Source organism: Periophthalmus magnuspinnatus, chromosome 21, assembly GCF_009829125.3.
Source record: "Periophthalmus magnuspinnatus isolate fPerMag1 chromosome 21, fPerMag1.2.pri, whole genome shotgun sequence".
In the NCBI taxonomy this organism is placed as follows: Eukaryota; Metazoa; Chordata; class Actinopteri; order Gobiiformes; family Gobiidae; genus Periophthalmus; species Periophthalmus magnuspinnatus.
Genome location: NC_047146.1, coordinates 14,689,943 through 14,717,414, shown reverse-complemented (window position 1 = coordinate 14,717,414; position 27,472 = coordinate 14,689,943). Strand labels below are relative to the sequence as shown.

General features: G+C 39.3%; 2 protein-coding genes across 5 annotated transcripts in view; both read right to left on the bottom strand.

The window, feature by feature from the left end:
• The window catches only part of gli2a (GLI family zinc finger 2a), a 105,688-nt gene extending 89,777 nt beyond the window's left edge, over positions 1-15,911 (bottom strand). The window contains exons 1-2 of one of the 2 annotated variants that reach the window (XM_055230356.1): positions 15,814-15,911; positions 15,325-15,400 (exon numbers count right to left, since the gene is read on the bottom strand). The gene's annotated coding sequence lies outside the window, so the exon portion shown is untranslated. Of the gene's footprint in view, positions 1-13,388; positions 13,828-15,324; positions 15,401-15,813 lie in introns of those variants that run through there. The other variant, XM_033986901.2, reaches the window with a different exon arrangement.
• Positions 15,912-18,087: 2,176 nt separating this feature from the next.
• On the bottom strand, positions 18,088-25,880 carry LOC117389336 (sterile alpha motif domain-containing protein 9-like). Of its 3 annotated transcripts, XM_033986992.2 has the most exons (4): positions 24,654-24,717; positions 24,127-24,183; positions 23,930-23,995; positions 18,088-22,997 (listed from the first exon to the last, which is right to left on the bottom strand). In XM_033986992.2, the coding sequence occupies exons 3-4, from the start codon at positions 23,951-23,953 to the stop codon at positions 18,393-18,395; spliced, it is 4,629 nt and encodes a 1,542-aa protein (XP_033842883.1). In that variant the 5' UTR covers positions 23,954-23,995; positions 24,127-24,183; positions 24,654-24,717; the 3' UTR covers positions 18,088-18,392. The 3 variants fall into 3 exon arrangements, with proteins under 3 accessions (XP_033842883.1, XP_055086329.1, XP_055086330.1); XM_055230354.1 differs by lacking the exons at positions 23,930-23,995; positions 24,127-24,183 and adding an exon at positions 25,807-25,880 and having other exon boundaries at positions 24,654-24,715; XM_055230355.1 differs by lacking the exon at positions 23,930-23,995.
• Between the last annotated feature and the right edge of the window lie 1,592 nt (positions 25,881-27,472).

Genomic DNA, 27,472 nt, shown 5'->3' with positions numbered 1-27,472 from the left:
ACAACAAGGTGAAAGAAAACGTTTTAGACATGGTGTAAATAAAGAATTGAGCAGCATCAAATTCAGTTGTCAACATTGCAAGACAAATTGTTAATGGGGTGATGTCTCTAACAGCCATTCATTAAACAATTTGGCTTTTGATTAAACAGTACCTCCTGATGGCTGCAAGACAACATCTTTAGATTTCTTGTTAAAGGTGTTGTACCTGATTTTTACTGTCTTAACGATGTGAAAAACAGAACTAGACAATTTAAAATGGTTAAATGACTTACCTTACGCATTCAGAGCATCCTAATTCTTTACTGGGATGAGTTCATCAGCACTTTTCACAACTTTCAGAGGTCAGAGCGGTAAAGCTAACAACAACTAACATGCTAACAGTGCACTTCCTGATTACTGGACAATAAAACACTTGATGCAAACAGAACGCAGCGGACTACTGTTCACTTCAAAAGCTGCTTATACAATATATCTGTATTGGTATAAATCAAGTTTTGCCCAAATACATGGAACATTTGGGTTTAATGCTACTTCTCCATATCTGTAAAACTGTAAAATTTGACCAATGCACCCATGACTTACACAAGTGAACAATATCATCACAAGACTACCACACGAGAATTATCACAAACCTTTCCTTGCAAAACAACATTTGTAGATGCAAAAATGATTCCCATGAACTAGACAGAACAGACTCCAGTCCATTAGCCTCTGTCGCAACTATCTCCCCTCTATCTCCTCTCCAAACATCTATCCTTCTTGTCTTTTTTACCTTGTACCCCCAGACCCTAGACTTTTGTTATGAACCGAGGGCCAGTGTTTTTCTTTGCGCCTCGTTCAGTTTCAAGTGTTCCTCTTTGGCACTACCGCTAGACAGCTCCCCTTTCACCAGTGCTGTGAGGAATGCAAACACACATCAAAAGAGGGCCTCTGCTTTTTTTTTTTTTTTTTTGCTTTTTTTTAAAGATTTCCAGGCTTCTGACTTCCTATCTTTCGGTCAGTGTGATCCAAGGTGCTGGTAGTGTCTAATTCCTGGCAGCTAGCGAACATGTAGTTCTTTCTTTTGGTGGAAGCAGGCCCCTGTGCCACCTGCAGACCTCTCCACTCAGGTTTCAGACAGGAACACTCATGCAGGTTACCACAACAAGAACCCCAAAGCCAAAACAATGGATAGCCCCTATGACAGCTGTTGTTTTAAGGACCTGGGAGTGATTTAATACTTTAATCATTCTGGTACACTATCTCAACATTGATTTCTATACAGTGGTTCGGCATGTGGGAATGGAAGCTAATCTACATATTAAAGACTCCAGAGATATATCAGATATACCTTTATCAGAGGACGATATTTTGTGTGACCCAATATAAATACATGAAAAATGCATGCATAAAGCTTTATCTGAACACTTAAATCCAAAGAGGGTACAGCAAAAATACACTGCTCTCTACAGAGTTTGTAGTAAAACAAGGTTGTGGATGACTTTGTGCTAAATTCTAATTTGATCATTTGTAGAAAATGACCTAAATTTTCCCTACATGTTGGCCCAAAAATATCAGCAGAGGTAATCAGCAATCAGTTTCTCTGGTTTCTAAACAATTGGTATCAACATCGGCCAACATTTTTACTACAAATTGAAGATATTCTACCTCTATAACCTGAATAACCTCACATTGCATTGTGACACAGACCAAAAAATAATCTTCCAAGTCTTATTAAAAGGTACAATGTCTCTGTCAAATCTGTGTGAAATGCATCATTTGACTCCCTGTTTCGACACTGGTCTGTGGCCCTCCGCTTCAAATATGTTTCAGTATGTGGCCCTCAGTGAAAAAAGTTTGGACAGCCCTGCTCTTGAAGATGCTAAAAAAAATCCTCAGAAAAGGTAATTCTTGTGATATTTTGCATAAAAACGTTGTCCTAGCAAAGCCCCATTTACGTGTTTTACAAGTGAATTCTGTAGATTCAGAAGCCGGTGAATATAGACATTGGAGGAAAGGCAGGTTAAGTTTTTTGCCCATGGGCACAACAATCTTACGCTTGGTTTCACCGTGTCAGGTTAGAACGAAATGAGAGACAAAATGAATTACACTTTATTTCAAGTGGGTTAAAAAGTTCAAAATGTAGTTTATTAGTTTCATTTCTCGCACAAAATAAAAACAACAACTGAATAATTTACTAAAACAAAGCACATTCAGGCGAATTGGCGGTTATGTCAACAGTTTAATTAAGTGAATAAGAACTTTCTAAAGAGCAACATATTTTATTTTACTTCAGATCAGTGACAGGACCAGTACTTTAAATACACTCTGACCGGTTATGTAGCCTAACAAGCTACAAACTTGAATTATAACTTCTGAATTTTCAATAGGAAAATAAAATCGCAACATGTAGTATGGCTGATCACTGAAGCCTAAAAAAGAAGTCACAGCAGGAATGCAGGAAGCGTCAGATATAATTTACAGGTGGGCAGGTGTACGACCTCGACTCCGACTGTCTTCCTCTGTCAACCACCTTTACTCTGTTCACATGGGCCCAAAAAGCTCTGCGCATAACTCACTCCACCGACCCAGCTGTTTTTCTCTTCACATGCCTCCAACCCAGAGCACCCCGGAGAGACTTTGCAGCGACAGTTTCACGAGGAACCTCTAATTTAACTCACCAAATGTTCCCTACATGAGAGCACTTCCCAAATACTTCCTTTTTACTTAGAAATATGGTGCATTTTTAGGCCTGGCAGCGACACAAGTTGACGGTTTTAAAAGCTCTTGACCGCAGTCTCAGGCCTTCACCTTTGGCTCACCACTTTCCGAGTTGAAGCCTCGTTGGTTATAATAATGTGGTGTGTAATTTTTAAATAGAGTGGCTACATGGTCAAACCAGTGAGTTGTTCTACCGAAATACTTTTTACAACGTTGTTTGGCCTTGTTAGGTAACAGTTGCTGGAGCATGATCCGTTATCGTCTTCTTTAAGTTATTTTTTCTAGTCTTGTGCCATAACAAATATATTAATCCAAATTTTGTTTTTCGTGTTGTGTAACTTTTCTTGAGGAGGGTCCACCACCTGCTTGTCTGCTTGTAATTTATTAAATGCAATAATTCCATTCTGTGGAACATTCCAATCAAAGCAGTAACATCTTCAAGGACAAAAGAAGGTTGATCACCCTCCACCATAAAAGTAACATAGTACATGTTTAAGTTACCAAAATAATTATAACTCAAACTGATTAAAGTGCATCGTTGTTAGCACCAATTAACTTTACCATTATAAAAATATCTCTAAATGCAAGGAAAGAAAGTGGAAACTGAGTCTTCCGAAAATGAATTCTGCTAACATTTCTAATTTATATTTTGCATGTCCAGATACTTAAACGTAGATTTGTACACATGATGCTTTCCCATTGTCACATTTGGTCTCTAAATTAAACAAATCATCAAACAAATTCCATATGTTGCATGTGAATGTTTTTGTTGACAGACGATGTGGTGTAATGGATGGAAGCGCTCAGAGACCCTACGGCCGGGGCAGGTTTGAACTGGGCCGGGACACATTCTCTCGGGGTGAATCACTTGTCTTTGGTGAAACTCTGTTAGGATTTACCACTGGGGTCCAGGAGGTCACACATGCAGTCGGCTGGAGAGGCCCGACAGCGGCGCTTTGGCCATCAGCCTGATTCATAGGCTTAAACAACATCACTAGAGCCTGTCACTGGGGTATAGAGTGCAGTCAGTCAAGCAGAAAGAACGGTGGTGCTCAAAACTAGGCCAAAGGGGTTTGTTAGGTGGGCTTTTTAAGTGCAAAAGATGGCTCTGTAACCCAACCTGTTTACATAGATTAATGGTAAAATACAGTATTCCAAAGGTAAGTTGAAGGTGTATTCATATATTGATAATGATTATAATACGATGTTGACAAGAGCGATTCCAAAAGCATTTCAAAAATAGGAAAACAATTTTTTTTTTTACAGTTTTGATATTTGCAAAGTTTACTCATTTCTAAACTAGGCTATCAAAAATGTCAAATGTTTACAGAAAAGCAGCTTAAGCACTAGATTGCTTAACTATTTAAATCAAAGTCTTTTTTGCAGTCTCCAATAAAACATCAAGTATTTCTATTGTGATTTCTAAATGGGCGAAAGAGTGTCCCTACAGGGCTACCGTTCTCTTGATCCAAAGTTTCACTACTAGACACTCCCAGAGGGGTATAAGCAGAACAGCCCATTTATATTTTAAGGTTTTCCTGCCACAATTTACTTTCTTGGACTTTTCTGAACTCCACCATCAGGGACTCAAATCCTAAACCACAACCCAAGCATCCGCGGGATTGCCGGGGATACATTGTAATGAGCATCTAACAACTGATGTAATATAAAAGGCATCTAAAACAGCAAGAGAAAAGTCTCGTGGATGAGTTCCTACTCCACCCCTGGACCTGACCTTTCCTTCTAGTAAAGGCAATATCCTGTGGTTGATCTCTCGTCTCCTTCGAACCAACACGAAACAGATGTGGAGCTCACGGCCCACGCACCAGCCCCGACCTCAGCCAGGGAGGAATCCACCAGGAACGGAGGATGGAAGAACCGCAATGTACAGACAGGGAGGATGAGGGCAGCTCGTGGCATAAACCAAGCCAAAACGCAACAAGCAAGGGTGTTAGCATAGCTTTAGATCCGCTAGTTCTAGCTAACAAACTTGGGCACAAACTGAAGAAACATGTCCTTACTTAAGCTAATGGACTGGAAGAGTGTCATCCTGAGTTTGTTGAAACAATTGTTTGTGTTAGCATATTAGCATAAAGCAAACAGAATGCCAAAAGATGTTTCGCAAGTCAAAGGAACAGTAGAGTGACTGAATAAAACCAACAACTTGGACTTGCTAGTAAGGGGATAGCTAAAAGTTCAAGACAGTTTAGCACAATCTTGGGTTTCAGAATGATGAAAAGCCAGGACTGTTGATGTAGCAATTTAAAATAAAATAGCCTAGGTTTTGAACGGTAAAAAGTCATGAAAAAGCGCAAACCCAGGAATTAGTTCAGTAACCAACATTCAGCGCTATCGAGTAACGGCGAGAGTTCTGACAACAACAACAACAGTTTTAGACCGTTTAAATAAAAATGACCGTAACAGTTGCCCTGATGTGGTTAAAATGCATTGGACAAATCTAAAAATCAAAATAGAAAAGCAAATAACACAGAATCGGTGATGGGTTTTGATGAAAAATGTTATCAATCATATATGTTTTTTGAAATGTTTCTCAGTAGAAGACCAAATCATTAAAATTCCTAGCGGCTGCCAAACCTCAGCTGACTGCCCGCTATAGTGACCCGTGACACTGCAGTGGAAGCAGAAGTGCGTGTGCGTAAAGAGCACAGCTGTCGTCGGTGCCACAGAGACGAGTCGGCTTCCTCTCTCCCCTAAAACATTTGGCCAGGGTCATCGCGCTAAATGTGTTGTTAGCACTCACTCTAAAGCGTCTCAGCTGTCAATAACCGCCGGCTGTACTTAACCAACAGTAGCTTGTGGTTCTGGCAGCTGAAAGAATATCAAAAACCAAATCAAAAGTGGTATCTGGCATGCTTTCAAAGATCTATTGTTATCGTGCGTTAGAGATGGCTCTAACGCCTATAGGTCCAAGAGCGTCAACATTCGAGAAAACATCGGTCAATTGCGAAAACCTAGTAAAAGAATCCCATGCATTTCAGGGGATATTTTTTATTTCATCAAAACAAATCAAAACGGAGTCAATTCTCAGTATTTATTTCCTGAATGCGAACGATATGGACTGTTAATAATTGCCTTTTAACGCAAAAAATATTCACACTTCTTTCTCCAAGGTCTGATCTCCGCTTCAAGTCGCATTGGCTAAACCGCTCGATTAAAAATACCCAAGCAGCACTGACACAAAAACCCTCATGATATGCTTTATAATGACATCTGTTTGTTTCTTCAATAGACAGGCATTTGTAGTCAGGGGGTAAACAAAGCGCAAAAGTGCTGGCTTCAGAAGATCGCAACATTTGTCACAAAACATCATCAGGTGGCGGTTGTCGTTTCCTTTCGTTAAAGCACTGCATCAAAGGCTGGTGCTAAAAACTGGAGTGAACTGGCACACTTTGGTTGACCATTTGGACCACACTGGTTGAAGTAGAGGCAGGAAAACGAAGAAACTGGTCGGAGCTAATGCGGTTCCCAATGAGCTTCAGAAAACGTATGAACTGAAATTAATTTAAGAAAAAGATTGTGATTTTGACATGTCCAATTGCCCGTAGCACACTCGTTCCTACTTGGATCGCACTGCAAGAACAAACCTTTACATCTGTTAATATTACAAAGAGATATGAACTTTGGATCATGTCTGGAAGTTTTATCTACCAACTTCTAGAAATTTTGACAGTAACCATACACACACATAGGTCATAAACAGGAAATAGCATTGTCTTTTTAGTCTTTAAAATGTCATCTGGTACAGTAAAATGGAAAAAAACCCCTGCCTTTTAATAGCACAAATGCACTGTAATGATCTTCTGTCTCCATAAACTTTCCTCCTGCTTGGCTCACTCCGCTGCAGCCACCTGTTGCCCCGCGCTGGGTTCACTATGCGAGCGGCCTCGACATGATATAGACTCTCGCATGTGAAGCTAGCGAGCACAAAGATGGCCCCGGCACATAACAGGCACCATTTTCATCCCACTTTCCCCTCCTCTAATGAGATGATTACAAAACACTACAGCGAAGTACTTTGGGCCCGCAGCCAGAGCGCCAGACACGAACGGGGTAGTAAAGGCTGTAGTCTTTTAGTTGATTAATCGATGGTGTCTAAGTTGACCAAACGTTGTATAAGTCAATCATTTTATTAGGGTTTATATAAGACAGTAGCGGAAACAGCAGAAAGAAAAAGTTAGTGAGTGAATGTGCTGAAGATTTGGTATTATTTGGTATTTACATGTTTAAAAAAACACATTTACCTCATGATTCATAAGTTTAATCTGTTTTTTATATAAATACATTGTTTCCTAGTGCTTTTTTCTGCATGAAGTAAGTTTTTGCATGAACTCCCGTGCAGGTGTAGTCTTGTGAGAGCAGTTTGGCTCAGATACATAAAGATACATAATAGTTTTGAGAGTTTTTACCACGCCCCCTTTTTAGTCAACCAATCGATCAGCAGGGCATGTCTTTCGTCCACCAAGAATTTCTTTACAGCCCAACTGGATAGAATGGAGGAACCGGGGAGATGATAGTGGCTACGGCAGAGGAGGGGCGCGTTTCTGTGCTAAAGACAACCACATGTCTTTAAATCTGACTATTGCCTGCTTGTCTCCGGCTTGTATCAGTGAGGAGACTGTGGCTTGGCTTCGAGTCAGCACAATTGGGAATCTAATATCTCACGTCGTACGGAAAGAAAGCCGTGCCTATCTGGCCCTGAAGGCTATGCCGGCTTTGGTGCTTTGTAGTTGCGTGAGGGCCCAGTGTAAATCATAACATACAAACTTGTTAGCCTCTCCCCTCCCCATCCTCAAGACAAACCGTGGAGTTAGCAGCGCAAACACAGCCCACTCTCTCTTTCTCTGTCTTTCTCTCTATCGTTCTCTCTCTCTAGAAGTTGGCTGCTGTCATTGGCCTCGACGTAGACCCCAATCTAGGCTTCTGCATCAGATTAGAGCAGGCTGCAAACACGGAATACAATACAGCATTGTCCGCAAGTCTATCGCGAAAGCTTGTGGTCACACAGAGGGCCCTGTGGGATGTTTGATGAGGAAGTGCTAATGATACAGTTAAAGCAAAAGCAAGATCTGTGTGTGCCTGTAAGCCCGTTTTCAACTGTTTGGTTTTGGTTAAATTGCCAGAGAAAATCAATTTTGGCAAATGGAAAATTGATTTTAATCATGTTAGGAAACCGCATTTAAACCAGCAAATAAGCAGAAAGTTAGAACACTGATTGGTGGTCTTCTAAATGTGTGGCGTAAAGGTACACCTACGCATCTAGAAAGCCTCACAGTATGGCATTAAACATATCTATCTTCACGGAGACTAGCTGCAGTCACCAAGCCAAATTACAGGTCAGCTCTGTGGAGAGACGACATCACTTACTGTAAGAGTACTCATTTTAAAAACACTAAAAATGGATAGTTTAACGCCATACTGTGGAACATTCCAGTCAAAGCATTCACATCTTTACAGTGACATGTTATCTCTTAGACCTATGCATAGCCAAACCAAATTACACTGTGCGGTGCAACTGTTTGTTTTTGTACTTTGTTCTTGTAAATCCTTTTATTTAAATCACCTTACATTGGAGTCAACATCGTTTCCGATTCTCATAATAGAACCACTTTCTGTCCAGCAAAAACCTTATCCGATTGCTTACAAACAAAAAAGAGGGAAAGTCTGTCTAAAGATTTGCGAGGGAAATCTGATTTGTTTGCAGTTCTAACAAAGGCTTAGAGCTAATGAGCTTTTAATGCCAATGAGGGAGATTATTAGGGGGCAAAAGGCAAATAAATATTGAATGCTGAGATTTTTATTGGTTGGTATCCAAAATGGTTTCCGAACAAACTTAACTTTATATACCTGAATTATGTGGTAATTTTGCAAAAAGAATGGGTTATAGTCTTTACATTAGCATAAACCCAAATTTAGGATCAAAAGCAAACTTGTTCTATAGGGAAAAAGTTCCACATAAAAGCATTTGTTCTTTCAAAATAGACCTTTCTCATTGTCCTGCAGAGTTTATCTTGTGTTGAGATAATGAATCACCATCTCCCATCCCCCTCTTTTCTCCAAACAAGCTGACCTGCTGTGACCTGGACTGGCTTTTGCACACAAAACTTTCGAGCCGCGACCACCATTGTTCCTTTGTGGATCCTTAGACAATGATGATGTTAGTGCTATTGGGAAAACGGGCTTCCGATGACTCAGTACGTGATTTAAAGAGTGAGAGAAGTGTCTGGAGAAAGAACTGTAAGAGGTCCAGAGCAGCGCTGTTTAATGTAAGGGAATGATTCACAGCGCTTTCACCTGTATACAAGACCAGACAGTTGGGATGTTCTCTTGTCTTTCAGAGGCGATAGACTTTTAAAGTTGACATTCCAAACGTATTACATGTGTTCGATGACTAAGACGTAACTGGAATTTAAATGTTAAGAGCTTACGACTAAAGAGAGAATCCAGTCTTTGGAAAACGAAAGGAATTACCCAAGTCATTCTAAATTACGCAGAATGTTTAATACGATGGACCCCATGTTGATGTGACAATGGCCTTTACTAAAACACTGCTTGAAATTGATGCTATGTGCTAAGTGTAAATATGATTCTAGCTCTTTAATCTGCCTTTTAAAACCACCAACTCCCCAGTGACTCCAATTTATCCATTCACCTGTCACCAACAAAACAGTGCAAATCAATTATAATTTGGAAATTGCGATATCGTGCAGTTAAGGTACGAGTAGAGTTAGGCACCTTCCTGTAGGTCAAACCATGGTGGCAACAAAAAAGCTGGTGGAATGTCATTTACAAGGAAATTATGACAATACAGCTGTCAAATAAAAGGTAATAGTAAAAGCTTCTCAATTTAAAAAGAGCAGTCTTACCACCAGCCAGTTATCCACTATCTACAATCATCAGGTTCCTATGGAGAGACTGGAGAGCACTACCCACTGGAGAGTACCCACTCCTCAGCTCCAGAGTAAAAAAGGGTGGGGGTTCCTAACAGGTTGACCCCCCACTCCCACAGCCCACCTCAGTGCTTCACGGCGGATATGATTGGAGCCTCTTTAACCTCACTCACTCGAGGGGAGAAAGAACGGGACGCCTGGAGGGGGCCTAAGACAACAGGCGTTAAAACAAGCCGTGTCGCCCACCTCCGGCACCCACCACCGCCCACCCTCGGGACGTAGCCAAAAGGAGATGAGATGCAGTGAAGTGCTCTACACATGAATGTAAACAGCCATCTCCCTCTCGCCTGGTCCACTTTCGCGCGACGGTGAAGTGGGTTTGGACTGGGACGGGCGGCGGTGGCATCGTTGAACGCGGAGGTGCCTTTTACAGCCTCTTGAGCGGCCATTGGGGTCTCGTCAATTCAAAACTTTCACTTGAGTAAACTTCAATCGGCGACGGCGCTTCTTGGTTCCAGGAAAGGGATGCGGAGAAAGTAAAGTGCACTAGATGTAAGGGTATTTTGAGGACGTGACGATCACCGGAACATAAACAAGAAATGAATGGCTTTGAGGAAAGACTGTCACCACTAAGCAATCCTTCTGATGATCTTCAAACATTCACAATTTAAGTTATATAATACAGCCCTACGAGAATGAAGTAAGAAGCTTTTAGATTAAAATGATTAAAAACATACATTTCTTATAAACAGTCACTTGGAGTATTTCAAAAATATTCCAAAAAAATGTACACAATATAACTTTTTTGGTGCAGGGGGGGGTCTAGTATATGCATTAAATATATCTATCTCAATGGAGCCAAGCAGGTGGTGTCTCCGGGCCAAATTACAAGTCAGGTCTGTGGAGAGGTGATCCCACACACTGTAACAATACATGTTTTTAGATTATGTACCTACCAACTTGTGTATAATTAAACTAAAAAAAATAACACACTTATTTTTCTTGTGTTCGGTTCGGTGACTATTATCCTTTTGTGAATCTGTCCAAAATTCAAACAACAACAGGAACGGCTCGGACACAGGGTGACAATCCAAAAGAAGCACTTTTCGACTCAGGCCTTTACAGTCAGACTAAATGTTTATGTGAGGGCAGATTTACGAGGCGCTACGGGAGGACTCTGAGTCAAAGGTTCACTCGCTCCTCTGAACAACCGGCCCCAACCACCTCTTACGACTGCCCAACCGTTCCCATCCAAAAATGTTCACGACTGGCTTCTCTCAATGGCTTTATATATCTTCAGAGTTATGTCCCAAAGACGCACTGCTTTGAGGAATTTTCTTTTTCCTCTGCACTTTTGAGTTTACTCAGCAGGAGTGGGTGGTTTTCCCTTTTCTGAGGTAGTAGGAGGGCCGGCCTAGTGGGGTGGGGTAGGGTGGGGTGAGGGGGGGTATCGCTCCTCCTCCTCACCCCCATCTCTCCCCCTTCTTCTTAGAGTCACTCTCGGTCCCTGTACGCTAGACTTCATCGGAATTTGCTTTTCTTTTTTTTTTTTTAAAGTCCATAACGCCCCCCACCTCCATCGTCGCCACCTTCAACTACTTCTTTCCTTCCAACACAAAAAACAGTCGTTGCTTTTCCAGTATCTGCTTCATTAAATGCCGTAAGCTATAAGGAAGCAGGATCAATGAAAAGCAAGGCATACAGAGATGTGCGAGAAAAAAAAATCGTGCAATGGCGTTTACAACAGAAGGACTGTGGAGATGAAAGTGACACGGCTACTATGGGTCGGTGAAGGCTGCCGCAGCAGAGACCCCCCCCCCCCCCTCCCTACAAGACTGAAGCCTTGAATGAGTTGAATAGGCTCATCCATTCTTCGGGCCTTTCAGTACCCATAGGCCCTAACTGTTGGAACTCTTCATTCCTCACAATGGGCAAATGCACTAAAACTTTTCGCCGCTTTTTTTCTCATGCAAATGGCAATAGACCCCCTCCTTCCTTCTTTCTTGTGTCCAACCTCGACCGCGGAGTTGTCATCGTGTGAAGCAGAAAAACACACTTGTACTGGACAGAAAAGTCGATGAATTTTAAGCTAACAGTGAAATATACTGTATGTATCGAAGATTTTCTCGAAGTTACTGGAAAGTTTTGAAACCTTGAGAGCTCACATATCTGACAAGTTTGGAATAGATTTTTGCTACGGAAGAAAGTTGATCATCTTAGACCTGACACTACTCTCAAGTAAATAAGCAAATAGCAAATGTAATATTAAAATATTTTGGAGCATAAATGTCATACAGAAGCAAATATACAAACTATGCATTTTACTAACATGTAATTTGAAAAAAAAAAAGAAAAATATAACTGCTTCCGCTGCACTGGATAACTTTAATAACTTGGAAGGCTTTACTAACTCTTACAATGCGTACTACTAAGATTAATAGACAGAACTAGAACTTTTTTAATCTACTCTCAATCAAAAACGTAGTACAGACTTCAAACTTTACATCGCTTTTCAGAATAATGAGCCAAAGCAAAGGAGATAAGCTTGAACAACTTTTCCACGCGCTCAAATTCAGAGCAAAATCAAAAAACTCACTAACTGCACAAAAAGTAGGACTGATAATTCCATTGCACATGGGTTTGGAGATCATTAGCACAGCGCCTGTTTGATAGAGGCCAAAAAGCCAATAGCAAATATAGGAGCTTTAAGGGTCCACACAAAGGCGTCAAGTGTTTGTTGACTACTTCCACTCCAAAGCAAACAGTAAACCGTGAATCTTTCAACAATAAGTACACATCTCCTTGCGTTCGGGACCCTGCGCTGCTACTGCATTCCACACAGTACTTTTTTTCTCTTTTTATACTGCAAACACCAAGAAGCAAAAGTAAGCAAAAGTATGAAATAACTCTAAAATTTGAAATACTGCTAATGATTGCGAGGCAGATTTTCTAAGCTGAGGTTGTGACTAGATTTGCATGTTCTTTGAAATGCATAGAAGTCAAATAGGATAAGGAGGTTAGTCCATTTGGAAGTGGTTCTTAAGTAAGTTGAGAAAATGCTAATTGGCAATTAACACTTTCAATGCATCTGAAAATAACTAAACAGGTTTCCTAAAAGGTCAACTTCATTTCAAACTGTCACTAAGAGAAATGTTGAATAAAGGTTTGGTTCAAATATTTGGTGCACAAAGTCAAAATGTGCTGGCAAATTTCAGATAATAACAAATGTAGGCTACTGCCAAGTCTGATCCACTCCAAGTACAAACTGGATTATTTTAGGACACTCAGATTTGCAGAGGTGCTTTTAAAAGTTGACACCACAAAACAAAGTAAATGCAATGTACGCGCGTAATGCAAAAACACGTGATGCAAAACGCGCTATGAACAGTCTATAATTTACGTGATAGTCAAAAAATGAAAGAGACAGGAGATAGTTTGAAAGTTGTTAGGCAATGCAATAACTCCTATATTACAAAAAAAAGGAAAAAAAAAGCCTCAGTGGGGAGTGAAAAGGGAGGGATTGGCGCCGTGCTTTCTGATCACATCTCTTCCCATATGGATCAAGTTGCAGGACGAAACATTTTTTGGATTCCTGTGTCAGATAAGTTCAAAGTGCAAAAGAGATGTGGAGCTGACTGCGCGCAGCCTCATCTGCCGCTGACACGCAAAGCAACACGAGAAGCCCCACTCCGCACAAGTACATTTAACAGAACGGGCAAACACAAAAAAGTAGGGACAAACCAGCGTGCGAGCATCTCTCAAACTCAAACTTTTCCTTACCTTCTACTACTGTCGCGTCTCACCGCCTTTTTTTAACTACCGGTACGTCTCCTCTTCCTCTCCAACTCTCTTTTATTCTGCTTTCCACTCGCTTTGGAGTCAGGGACAAACTTGCAAACTCAAAACGCGACGTACAAGCGGCGTTAAAAACTCCATGAAGCGACTTGGGGAAAGTTTGGGAGCAGTTTGCCCGGCATTAGCTCCTTCTTCCTCCTCCTCCTCCTCTACTTTCTCTCTGTATCCCCGGACTGTCCTGAGTCAGAGCGATGCGAGGGAATAAGTTGTAGAAGAAGTAGCAGTAGTGGCGGTAAACTTTGGCGTAAGATCCATGGTCAAAAAGTATGCGCTGAGAATTGGAGCGTTGGGTGGAAGTCGGTGTGCGTACGCGGCGTGTTGTGGTGGTAGTTGGAGCAGAAACACGCGCTGGTGTTGGGATCGTCCCTTTCTGCTGATCTGTTTTCAATCCTGCCCCCCTTTCTTCCTCGTCTCCTCCTCGGGCTCCTACTCGCCTCCCCCCCTCCTCCCCTCGTCCCCCCCCTGAGCTCCCCGGTGAGTAGGGCCATTTGCTGCGCCAGATGGGACGGGCCTAACCCAATCCAGCAGTTGGAAGCTGAGGGGAAGGAAAAGTTGGGGTAAAGTTTCATTTGTTGTTCGATTTTTTTTTTTTAAACTGCATTCTGAATCGGCTTGGAGAAAGGGGCCTAGAGTAAAAGTAACAATTGAGTTTAGGTGTTAGACCGCTGTGCGTAAAAGTTGAGTGTGCGTAAAAGTTGGGTGTTGGACCGCTGTGCGTAAAAGTTACTTCATGCGTAAAAACACAGTAAAATGCTAATGAGTTATGATAATTCTAATGGGTTATTCAAGATTTGAAAATCCACAGTCAAGCAGTATTTCTTTAAGGTCTCTAGTCATTTCATAGTGGCGGCTATAGTATAGAGGACCACCTTATGTAGGTCTATTTTTCATTGTGGAGTTATTATTTAGTTTAAGTTATTTTACACAGTGCTACAGAAAATTACTTGTTAGTCCCAGCCCAGTATTTTCTCTCAAAGGAAATGTGTGGATTATGTTAACAGCATTTTGTTCTTGTTAATGCATAAAAGGTAGTCTACTAATAAAGTTAAATTCACTGGCATAGTAAACTAGGTCTCTTTGAATGACTGGTATTCCAACTAAACTATATATTAAAAAAACAACAACACTTTTTTAACCCCTTTTCTCTCATTCACACACAACTAAATCACACATACAGAAATACACTTGCACTACTGAATATCTGTCCCATTTTGACACATTTTTACGACTTTTAGAGTTTCATTACCCCACTAATCATTATGTTCTTGGTCATTTGTGAGTCCATATCAATAATGTTTGTCCAAGTCATTCTCTGTTGTCTTGACTTTAATTACAGAGGCATTCACTTGATATCATCTCTTCACTTTTCACCAACTACAAAGTAACGATCCTATGCTTTTAAGAGCCAAACTATTTAATCAAATTGAAATATGCTCTTATCCTGTTTGGAGCCCTTTTTTCTCCACTGATGAAGCGCTCCTTAATCTCGCCTTCTTTAATTCTTTGCACATGGATCTGCTGGCCTGTTGTTTTTGTGATTCTTTAAGTAGGCGGAAACATAATTGAAGGCGCTTTCTGATGTCGAACAAACATTTTCCGACCCAGCGCTCAGAGCCTGTAGTTAAAATCAGTGCACTGATTTACAAAGTAGAAGGCAAGGGTTCTTCGTAATGCATGTTTTGTTTATGACTGTCCACACTAGGTTTCATCTGACTCTAAAAGCCTTTATTCTGCTGTTTAGGCCCAGTGGGAAGAAGGGACAAACAGCATTTATCATCATAGGTCTCAAATTTTACCTGAAGTCACCCTGTCCACGGGAATACACGGCAAGTCGAAAAGTTAGAAAAAATTTACAACTTACAAGCCTCGGGTCCTCATGTCGTCATCTCTTTGATATCAGGAAATCTGGAAAAGGTTCCCATGTCGCTGCACGGCTCCTGACAAGATTTGTAACATTTTAGTTATAAAATAGACTAATTTTGGTTATTTTTATTGCACTGAAATACATGTGTCCCTACTCTGTGGGCTCACATCTCCACAAACCTGCTTGTTCACCTGCTTGTCTCCATGGAAATGTTGTTCCTTTGCCTATAACATTTCACACTATGACATAAAATGAATCTATCTCCATGAAGAATGTTCCGAAGTAGCTATGGTTTTAACTTTCTATTTTCATGGAATCACGCAGATAATTTTCCACCACCAGAAATATGTGAAATTGGATTCCATCAAAATGATAAAAAAATAAATAAATATAAATAATTTGTGAAATTCTGACTTTTGTCAACCACACACCCACATTTTACCTGAAGGAATCCTGTCCAAAAAAAGTAAGAAAAAATCTACTTACTTTGTGTAAGGTGACATCGTTCTCTTGATATCAGGAGATCTGGACAAGGTTCCCATGGTGCTGCACTGCTCCTGACGGGTCACTGGGTTTGAAGGTTCCTACAAGACAATAATAACCCAGTCAATCTCAAAGACCCACTGTGTAACTTTTTAGCCATTTTTTTTCCAATTTGAATGTTTTTATAGCCCTGCATATTACTCTGAGTGGACTTGCATCTCCACAAACTGCAAACCTCATCTATCTCTAAGAAGAATATCCCATAGTATGATTTTAACTTTCTATTTCCATGAAATCATGCTGATGACTTTCCACATCCAAAAAGTTTCAGTCTCACTTAAACCATAAAATACTCATAGTAAACTATTGTATTTAGCTGTGACTAAAATATTAAGGAAAACCAAATTCTCCATGGATTGTGTCAAAGGGACACAAGCAAAAAACAGGACTACATACAGTACATAACGACAATCACACATTTCATTCAGAATCCATACATGATAAGGGTCTGTGCACCACTTCTAGGTTGTTCCTTTATTGTAGTTTATATAATAATTGACATAATACAAAGAGTCTAGGTCAGATGTCATTCCAGGAGCTCTTCTCATGTATGCAAAGATAAATTAAGGCTGAGTTATTACAATTACCTCATAAACTGGTCAGTGAGGGTAATTCCTCAGGACCCTGACCATCTCACTGTAATGATAAACTTCCTGCTGCTTTAATGTTTATTGTATATGTGTTAAAGAGAAAAAAACTATGATTGTATTAAGTTCAGGGATTTCCATCACCATAAATGAGTTAGCCAAGGCTAGTTATGAACTACAGAATACCTAAATTATTGATGACGTTTCATTACATAAATTACTTACCTGATGTAATCTGGAGTGAACATTTTTTTAATAAAATTTTTGAGAGAATGATGCTTTTTACCAAAATGAGAGCTTTAAATTTTATAGAACGTTAAATTAGTAAATGCAACATTGTAGTTTAGTAGAAGAGTACCGATGATAGGAGCATTAGCGATCTCAATATACCCATTCATAGTGCACGATTAATAGGGGAGTTCATGACACATTAACAATAAATACATGCATTTACAACCACTGCTAAATGTTATCATATTATCACTATGGTAACGTGAATTGTGCTGACTCACCTGGTGTGAAATCCTAATTTATCTCAATGATATTTGTATAAATCAATGGTATCAGAATTGAGGAGAAAACAATATTAAATTATTTCACTCTGCATGTACCATTTGTTAGGAGTGATAAAATACACAGATGAGTTTTTTTGTATGAGAGGTTCGCAGCAGCTTGTTTCTCTTGTAATGTAATTGCTAAAATAGATGGATATTTAAAAACTTATTAACCAGTCATTTCAGGTTCCACTTTAGAAGTCTGAGCAGCGGGCCTGAGGTGCTGCCCTCTGCTGGCTTTTAATGGTATTGCAACAAGCCTGACTGAGGAACTCCACAAGATACTGTTTTATGAGATGCTTTGACCTAATGGTGAATTAATTTTATATTTCTAAACTAGCACATTTCACAAAGGTTTAGGTTATATTTAAGCAACAATAGAACAATAATATTAACACAATGACAAAGCAGAACATTTTCCAGCTAAGGTCCTGATCAAGGCTATAGCTCAATACCTGAAGATGATGCAAAGACATATAAAATTAAAACTGCACTGATAGTAACCATTAATCCCCTTAAGGAACAATTAAGTATAGCTTAATTTAATCAGTTTCATTTCATATATACTTTCAGTCTTTTTAAGTATACAGGTATGCTTATTAGTGTGAGATTAGATAAGAATAAATAGTTTGAATGTTAAATTGATAAATTGTTGTTTAATTGTCTATTAAGGGTTTGTACGGTGTCCTTGAGTGTCCAGAAAGATGACTTTAAATAAAATTGTTAAAGGTAAATACCACATTTTCACTCTCGTCATTCTGGAAAAACATTATATTACACTGACCTCTGCTGGACGAGAGTAGATATAATTTAACAGATGGGTGGAGAAATGAAGTATTAACTAAAACAAAAGTGATGTTAAAACTGTTATGGATTGTTTGCTATACATCTGATGAAATACACAACATTATTATTTAGAGGTTTTCTCAAATGGGGGTACAAGTAGTTTCAGCTTCCTGTTTATAGGCTCCATTTTAGGCACTTTTAATTATTGATTTATCTTGGTTTGAATTTGTATTATTATGGCAACAGTGCTATGGATAAGATAAATAAAAACAAAACACTCAATTCACTCAAGTATTTTTTTTTTTTTTTTTACATTTAATAATTCATAAATCATAAAACAAACAAAATTATAAAATGTCAAGTGTTGGACAAAAGACAACATTTGATTGACAAAAGTATAATTTTACATTCATTACATTACATTCAGGGATCTGCAACAAGATTAGCGTGTTTGATTTTTAAATGGTTAAATTGTATTTAAGTTATGTTTTAAGAACATTGGCTGATAAATAGTGATTTTAAATGCTAACTTTTCTGGAAGGATAAGAACAATAGAGTCCCATCACACTGCTCGTGAGTCCTACTTTAATGTAGTTTAATTTTGGTCAATGTCAATTGCAAGAGGCCCTTTCATGGAAAACCCAATAAAGAATGATACAGTGGAGCCCTCTCTGTAACGTCGGAGTTGACTTTGGAATTGTGGTGTGACTTCAACATTTTGTTCAGGATTACCAGTATGGACCAGAATGTGTTTGTATTTCACTTGCCCAGTTACTCTGCAAAGAAGCTCTTGTACCTTGGGGTTTTTCCATATCACTCCATTTTCCCATTTGGTGGCAAATTGTTCCTTCTCTGCTTTGCTACATCGTTTGACTTCTCCCAGATGCACTATGCGTTCATAACCAGCCTTTTTTCCCAGGAAGAAATGGACAATTGCGGTCTTGCCATTGTATATTTGTTTCATCTCAGTGTGAAAAGCGGTCTTCAAATGTGTGATGTAACTCCGCAGTTCAGCACTCTCTGCCAAGATTAAATGTCGCTGTTGCGCTGGCCATAACAGAAGGACTGCTATGAAGTAGAGAGGCAAATCAGACTTTAGCAATGGATCCTTAAGGCATTTGCAAAGAATTTTAACCAGCTCTGGAAATGGCTCAATCAATTTCTGATCGATACAACTGAGCACAACATTCATGTAGATGTAGTTCATTTTTTCCACAGGACTACAATTGACAGAGTTGTAAATAAATTTGTAAGCATCAACAATTTTACCCAAGATTTCCTGTTTATTGTCATTTGAAAGGCAATTCAAAATTCCAGAGTATGTATCAACTTTCTCCTTCTCAATGAATTGCCTGGCCTTGTGCAGGTTCAATTTAGTGCTCATGCTTTTGTTAAACAAATCTTCTGATTCTGTCAAGCAGAAAAGCTGTGCAAATTTTTCAAAGCATCGGGAAAGCTCACTTTTAACTCTTTGGTCATGGCTTTCTTTCATCCCAAACTTAGATCCCAGGTTTACATTAAATTTGTCAAGGAAGTTAAAATTATATTTCATCACGTCTTTGAGATTGTGCAGTGTATCAGAAAATTCTTCAAGAACCTTGTAGAATTGTAAATGTTTCTTATATTCAGGATCGAAGGATTTAAGTCGATCAAGTTTTGTGCTTCCAGAAAGCATGGAAGACAAAAGGTCATGGCGAACCTTGCCAGTAGAGAATAAAGGGATCTTTTCAAGCATTTCAATAATGTGTACACACACTTGTATCTCTCCCAGGAATCCAGAGGTATTTAAAGGGTTGTAGTCTCTTTTGGATTGTAACCTCTGAAATGACTCGTGCTTTGCAAGTTGTTGAGTTTCTTTGAATGCACCCACGGCAGATTTGGCGAGTTTCAAAAGTCTATGAAGTACTTTAGGGTCATTGGTAAAGTTTTCACGTGCAATGGCATATTTCAGCTCATGCTTCATAACTTGAGCTGTGGTGTCAGAGATATATGAGCTGTTTTGTGACATTTTTTTGGATGTGTTTGCCCATTTTTTTGCCTCAATAAAATCTTTCCTTTTTAGGTAATAATACCGGGCTAGTAACTGAGAAATAATAGCATCTTTTTGAAACCTACTGGAAGCATGTATAAGAACACTCTCCTCCAACCCTGGAGTTTCACGTTCAATATCTTGAATGAGGGGTGAGAACCGAGACTCAATTTTTTTATCCTCCTTGTTCCCTGGACAGGAAGCATCCTGTTCAGTACAGCTGATGGGTTTGTAATGTGAGGGACTGGTGAGAACAGAAGGTTGAGCTTCTTGTTCAAAAGGATACCTTTTAACTAAAATGTCATGAACATCCTGCATGAGCCTGTTTTTACCTTGTGTGCAGTCATAAAGCTTATCAGTAGTCAAGATGAAGTTAGCAATCTCTGCTTTGCTGACTTTGTGTGTTACGTTAATTTCCTTCAGGCAGTGCAATGCAATTTGTGAATGGATCATTCTAACTCCTTTAAACAAAACCTTAGATCTTATGTTACAGGACAAGATTAAAGTTGAAAACTGCTGAAATCCCTCTTCAACCTCATTGTCTCCCAAACATGGCTTTGGCTGCAGACTAAGATATTCCTCACACAAAGAGAGAGACAGAGCTGCATGTTTGCAGTAAACACTGATTAGTGCTAACACCGCTATAAGCTGCGCATGTTTTTGCTCCATGTCAAATTTCTGAAGGGTGTGTTGAACAACACTTTTAATGTACTTAATGTCGAAGTTGGTTTTCATGACCATGAATCCATAAAAGGTTTTAGTGTCTTTTTTAGAATGTCTTTTTTCCATTTCTACAAATTTCTGATCAAATTGTTTCTGCTCATCATCTGTGAGTTTATTGCCAATGAATACAGTGTCTTCAGTTGGATCAGTTGGACCAGAAATGTGTTCTGACCTCATGCAGTTGAGGAGGATCACCTGTGGAGACCTGGACTGGACACTGCTGCTCAAACACTGTTTCTCAATGAGCTGTTGTAAGTTGAAGACCTTCTCCATGTCTTCGAAATCATCTATCATCAACAACACAGGCACTGGGGGTTCTTGCTCCTTACAGCCACACTGCAGGAGGGTGACCACATGTTCTGCCACTGTAACTGGGTCTGCGTCGTTGTCAATAAGCACAGCACTGCGGAACTTTTCTCGGAGAGTCCACAGAGTGTGTTTGGCCAGAGTGGTTCCACCACATCCAGGTACATGGAGGAGGTTCAAGAGGACACAGGCTTTTCTCAAGGAACACAAGTCTGGGATGAGTGTGTCAACTATGTAAACAAATTTGTCCCTTTTAATAAACGGCATGGAGCCAGGCTGCTCTGAGAAATAGAAGTTCCACCAGGACACGTCTCCCCCTCTGTAGAAGTTCTGCTCGATGGAGACTTGGTCTTCATTTCCTCCTTCACACTGATTCACACAAACAACATCCAGTGTAGTGAGCTGGCGCTCCACTTTCTTCTCTAGAAGCACTCTGCCCCCTCCAGCTCCCGGGAGGAATCGGCTCTTCCTGCGGTTCTCTGACTGAAGGCTCAGGATGGTGCCATTGACCTCTGCAAAGCTGAGCTCATAGATGCATCTATTTGAGATGTCCACTTCACAGCGAGTGTCTATCAAGTTTTTCCACAAGGTAAATGCATTCTCATTCTCACAAATACAAAGGATCTGCTCTTTGCCTTTCAGTTCCTGATAAAATGTACAGAAGGTCTCCACAAGAGGATCCATCTTGTCATTTACTCTTGACAATAGTAAAAAAACAACAAGAAACCTTTTGTTTCGAAGAACATCTTTTCGACATAAAAAAGAAATCACATTTCGAACCGAGGCTCCTTTGTCCATCAACCAGAGATTCATCTCCGCGGGCTGCTCTTCACCAGTTTTTCCATTGCAGAACACCCAGCTGGTACTTCGTGTCAGCTGCAATTTTTTTGCAATGTCCTCAACGGATTCTGTGATTTTATACTTGTCTGGTGAATGGAGACTAACAGGACTTTTATTTTCAAAGCCCTCACATAGCCCATTTTTAAAAGACTGGGGATCAAAGTCCAGCACTGCTATAGGATTGAGTTCGACAAGGAAACCAATGGAGTCTAAATGAATGGGGTGGGATTTATTGGTGACAATAATGTAGTGCTCATAGCAAGACTTGTCTAAGGAGCCTGTTCCTCCAGTGATCATCTGACACAGCTTAGACCCATGGTTGTGGCTTTTAATTACACTCAGGTGGTTTTCCTCTGCCTGCCTTCGGAGTTGTAATAATTGTGGTACACTGGTAACAAACTTGTTGTAGTCTTGCATTGGTTTGGCATTTGTAGTTGGAGCCAGAAGGTTTCTACTGCTGCCCCCTTCTCGAACAAAGAACTGCTTCTGTTCACCTTCGGATGCTTCTTTTGCTTTGCTTTTGTTCTTTTTGGTATTACAGTTGAATGTGTGATAGATATTGTCTCCACATAATGATGAATCAGGGACTATATCTACCTCAATCACAAACTTTACAGAAGTTGTGTTCTTTGTGTTGAGTACGCTAACAAATCGAGGAGGTTTAATGCAAGTTTGGGCTGTTTTTTCATTTCTGACCTCAAAACACTGACGGATAGCACATCTTAATTTTCTGTCATATTCCTCTCTATCTTTCTCAACAACTACACCTAACACTTGACCATGAGTAAATTCTGGCACATCCCCGATTCCAAAATGGATGGTACCGTTGGTGCGGCTGTTCATGCAGGCAGCTGCAAAGCGTATAACCTCAGAAATAAACTTGATCATTTTAGTTTCCTCTGTAGTGTTGGTAAAAGCTTTATATTCATGACATGGTTCAATAAAGTCTGATGCCCCAGATTCTGTTACATCCAGAATGTTACCTTCCACGTATCTATACGTGTCATGACACCTATAAAAAGGGTATGGTTTACATGGTCTTCCAGAACAGATATCCGTTTGTTCCTTTTTTAACTTTTTCATTTCATCTCTAGCATGAATGAGGACTTTTGCTGGGCCCAGTTTCACACCTATGTCTCTTAGATCTGCTGTTGTTAAAAGCATTAGACTACGTCCTGTAATGTCCTGCTCAAACAGTGTGTTTGCAGCTTTGTCATCTGCACCTTCCAGTGAGAGAGCCCATTCTCTCACTTGATCTTTAGTCCAGTGCTCCAAGTCAGCTGATGGATCCAAGTGGTCATTCTGAAAAATAAAACAAAATAGAAAATAATTGTGAGGAAATCTGTGGATCATATTTATTTAATTAATACATTTTAAATGCAATGTGACAAACACTGTCAATATTACAGTACACTAAATATTATTAATGAATTTAATATTACAGATGAAAAAAAACCAAAACACAGTGACACATTTACTGTGAGCAGGGTCGCCTCTCCTCTGATCTGACCTATAACTCGATTGCCAGACCAGCCAGTCCCTCTTACATACACCAAAATATATGAGTTAAATGTTTCGCTTGTTCTGCTGAAATCTGCTGTTTCCCAGTCCTCTATGTTCACTTTTTAATTGCGATTAATGATTATATCACAATAATTATTAAAGTTGCTGACAGTTTTAAAATGCAATGCAGATAAATAATTTTAATATTATGAATAGGTTCTATATTTAAATAGCTGTTTAAGATCATCAGAAATAAGTAGCTTATTTCTGAACATTCTGGTGATTATCTTTGTTGGTTTGGTCGATTATCATGTTTATATAAAATGTCGACACAACACTCACTATCACTTACACACTCCACATTTGTATAGGCAAATTGTGTCTTACCCACGGACAACAACCCAATGCACTTGCTGGAGCTGAAATGAAACAGGTGACCATACAGTTGATGGGCAAACGATTTAACTACTGCTGTCTCTGAGTTTCTGTTTATTTATTTTTAGTTCATGTGTTATAGATGAAATCCAACCCAAAAAGACAGTTAACAACTACAATAATGTACTACTCACATCACTAGACATATATTTTTGGCTCATAATAATGGTCTATTCTTGTTGTGCTTGTGAGATTATTAGACCAGTATCTTCCAATGGTCTTGGAAGATATTAACATGTATTTATCGCTTTACCTCATATTAATGTAAGTTGCAGTTTGTTAGGCTGAAAACTCACCTCATTTTGGTCTGGCTCTGCCATTGTGACTTTTGATTTTTCATCTATGACACACCTTGCAGAAATCTAATTTAAAGAAGAATCAAAAATATACTGACAAAATAAAAAAGCACTTTTCTGTATAAAGATGATGATAATGATGATTATATTACTATTTTTATTTTTATTTAATCTGTGATGATTGCTCCACTAGTTACCTGAATTGTGCAAAATTAAGATGCTGCCATTGTGTGGGACGCCAATTTTTATCAGTCCTGCAAACAAAAAGTAGATTTACATACAACAGGTAAAAATTGTCTAAAAAGACAATACTCATATGAAAACATTATCAATGGCAGCACAAAAGTAGCAGTGGAGGAAGTGCTGATTCATTGCGTGCTAATAAATTCACATTAAAAAGGGGAAGTGCCCAGGAGAAGCATGTTCAACGAGTTCAACCAGTTAGAGAGCAAGTATCTGTGGTTATAGGTCATTATTTTCTTCTTGCTATTTTTAATACTGCTCACAGAAAGAATTCCTTAGTTTTTTTCCTCTGGACCTTTCACTGGCTCATCAGAGAATTTGTTAAAAATTAGTTTCAGTCTTGATTTACTTAAGAGAAAATTGTAAAATTATGAATATACAGATTGTCCTGTCCTTGTTGAATAGGTAAAATGATTAAAAAACAAAGTAAAGACCGAAGCAGCTCGGATAAACAAGGAAAGCGTCTAAGTAGACAATTTACCTGGATTTGGCACAATGAACCTGCTGTTATTGTGTTACAGGCCTTTTGTCTATGCATCAGTCCTGAAAACAAAAAGTAGATATACATACATCAGGTAAGAAGTTGCCTTAAAAGATAATACTCATAAAAACACTATCAACCATAACTTAAAAATTGTAGACCAAAGTCTACAGCTGGTCTAAAGAGGAAGTGTTCAGGAGAGCATTTTAACCAGAAACACAGCTTATAATTCTTTAAAATACGGTAATAATAAAACGATGCAAGACCAGAAAATGACAATTTGTATTCAAATAGCAGTATGCAGTCTACAAAATGTTGAATCTATGTTGAATGGCAGCAGAACCAGTTAAAAGGTCAATTTCAATCTGTATAGCAGGCAAGGCAAGGCAAATTTATTTGTATAGCACAATTTGTACATAAAGTTATTCAAAAAGCTTTACAGAATAAGGACATTAAAATCACACTAATCAAAACATAAATAATCACAAATAATCATCATAAAATTAACATTAAAACAGAAGAGTGCAGAATAAAAACCTTTCAATCGTAACCACAGCTAAATAGAACTGTTTTGAGCCTGGATTTAAACACGTAAAGTAGAGGCCTGTCTCACATCTTCAGGTTTTAGCTGCATAAAACTGAAACGCTGATTCCCCATATTTAGTCCTGACTCTGGGCACCAGCAGGAGGCCGGTCCCTGAAGTCCTCAGAGTGTGAGATGGTTCATATGGCACTAACATGTGGGAGATATACTTTGGACCTAGGACATGGAGAGACTTATACACAAGCAGAGCTGCTTTAAAGTCTATTCTCTGAGCCACAGGAAGCCAGTGCAGAGACCTGAGCACAGGACTTATGTGCTCGTACTTCCTGGTTCTAGTTAGGACCCGAGCAGCAGCGTTCTGGATGTACTGCAGCTGTGTTAAGGCTCGTTTGGAGAGGCCAGTGAGCAGGCCGTTACAGTAGTCTAACCTACTGGAGACAAATGCATGGATAAGTCTCTCCAAGTCTGGCTTTGACAGTTTACCTTTGATTTTTGCAGTGTTTTTTAGGCAGTAAAAGGCTAGTATAATATAACAGTATAATATCATATTCCCAAGTAACTTACAACAAAGACATTTTAGTAGGATGCATTAAAGCAACAACCACTTACCTATTTCAAGTCCACTATCGAGAAGGTTGGAGGATGGAATTGTCCTATTCAGTTCTCCCGTCTGCTGCTTCTCTGCTCTCAGAGAATGGAGCTGTGCAGAGTCTTTTATGGCCAGTGGGCGGGGACTTGGGTGAAAACGAAACTCAAGGAAATAAAAACAATGGCACTCTTTGTGTTAGCTGTTCATGCATTTTTCAAAAAACAAAACTTAAAACATTTATGTTCAAGCAAGATGGAGGTAAAAATGAGTATATGATGTATAATAAAATATAATGTATGAAGTCACAAATTCCATAAGCAGTTTAACGGTAACACCAGAATCAAACCAAAAGGATAAATTCAGGCAAACTGTATTCCCCATTATAAATTTAGATCTTAAAATCTAAATTACCTAGAAAATACTTGAGCCTCTTATAATATACCTTTTCACTAGGTATAGACAAACATATTTTGCCTTTTGAAAAACAGCATGTAACACACATTTGTCAAGCTGATTTGGAAATCAGCACTAGGGTGTTGTGCAGTACAGGGTGTGTGTAAGATTTTAATCCCCAAAGGTAACTGATAACAATACTGATAACAACTGTAATGCTGATTTATTCTTAATTACAAAAGTGTTGGGCACGATGGCCAAATAGTTTTTGTCAAAATATGGTATTTTGGTTTTCAAGATGATGAAGCTATTCAAGAATGAGTTTTTCATTTGGGTTGCCAGTTTCAATGCTGAAATCCAGTTGGTTTAAACCCAGATCTTCTGATCTGAATCTTCACTACCTCCAACTCAATCACCTACAGCAAACCATTAATCAAAGCTAGTGTGGTATCTGGCCTGCCAACTGTTATCAGGTCCAGGAATTTCTCCCTGTTTTTTTTAAGGGTTAAGACACAGAGGTGACAAAGATCATAAATTCACACTGAGAGCTATGGGTGCAACATATGGGAACTGCTAAGTCTTGGGACCTAACGCATGAACAAACAACATGTGTCAAGGGGCTGTCCTATAGTTCTATAGTTCTGTAGACTATAAATATAGGTGAGTTTCTTTGTTCATGGTCTTTCTCACATTGGCTCAGAGAATACCCAGACTCTGTCTGTGATTGGCATATACTCTGTTTTTGTAATAAATATCATTACACTATCAGAGCTTGTCTTTTGGGTCATTTCCTGAATACATCCCACTCCGGACCACTGGGCTACTATTACAGGTGAGCTGCTCTGTGTGTAAATTAAACTACATTAAATATTGGCGTTGTCGGCAGGATCGGTAGCATTATTTTTATTGCTCTGTAAATTAGTTGGTGGGAGTGTTTGGGAATTACCTAAAATTCATCTACATTGCTAAATTAGGGAAATATAGCGCTGTATTGGGTTTTTGATGTTGTATGCATGTAAATAGGCCTGTGTGTTGAAGAAGAATAAGTGAAAATAGTCAAGCGAAGTAGTCAAGATAACGGTACACACGAGTATATAAGGAAATGCGTGTTTGCAGCTGTTTAGGCCCAGGTCTGCTGGGTGACACTAAATTTAGATGACCCATTTGTGCACGCGAGTATATAAGGGAAAATGGATAAAGGTGTACGTACAATGATTTATGTAACTGAGGTTTAAGCGCGTGCTGGTGCAGTTCAGGCTCGGGTCACCAGGTCACAATTAAATTGGGGTTAGT

Coding starts and splice junctions, on each gene's coding strand:
- LOC117389336 (XM_055230354.1), bottom strand. CDS start 24,710: ATGCATAGACAAAAGGCCTGTAACACAATAACAGCAGGTTCATTGTGC. Junction 22,998..24,653: donor GTTCATTGTGCCAAATCCAG/GTAAATTGTCTA, acceptor TTTATTTTTCAG/AATGACCACTTGGATCCATC.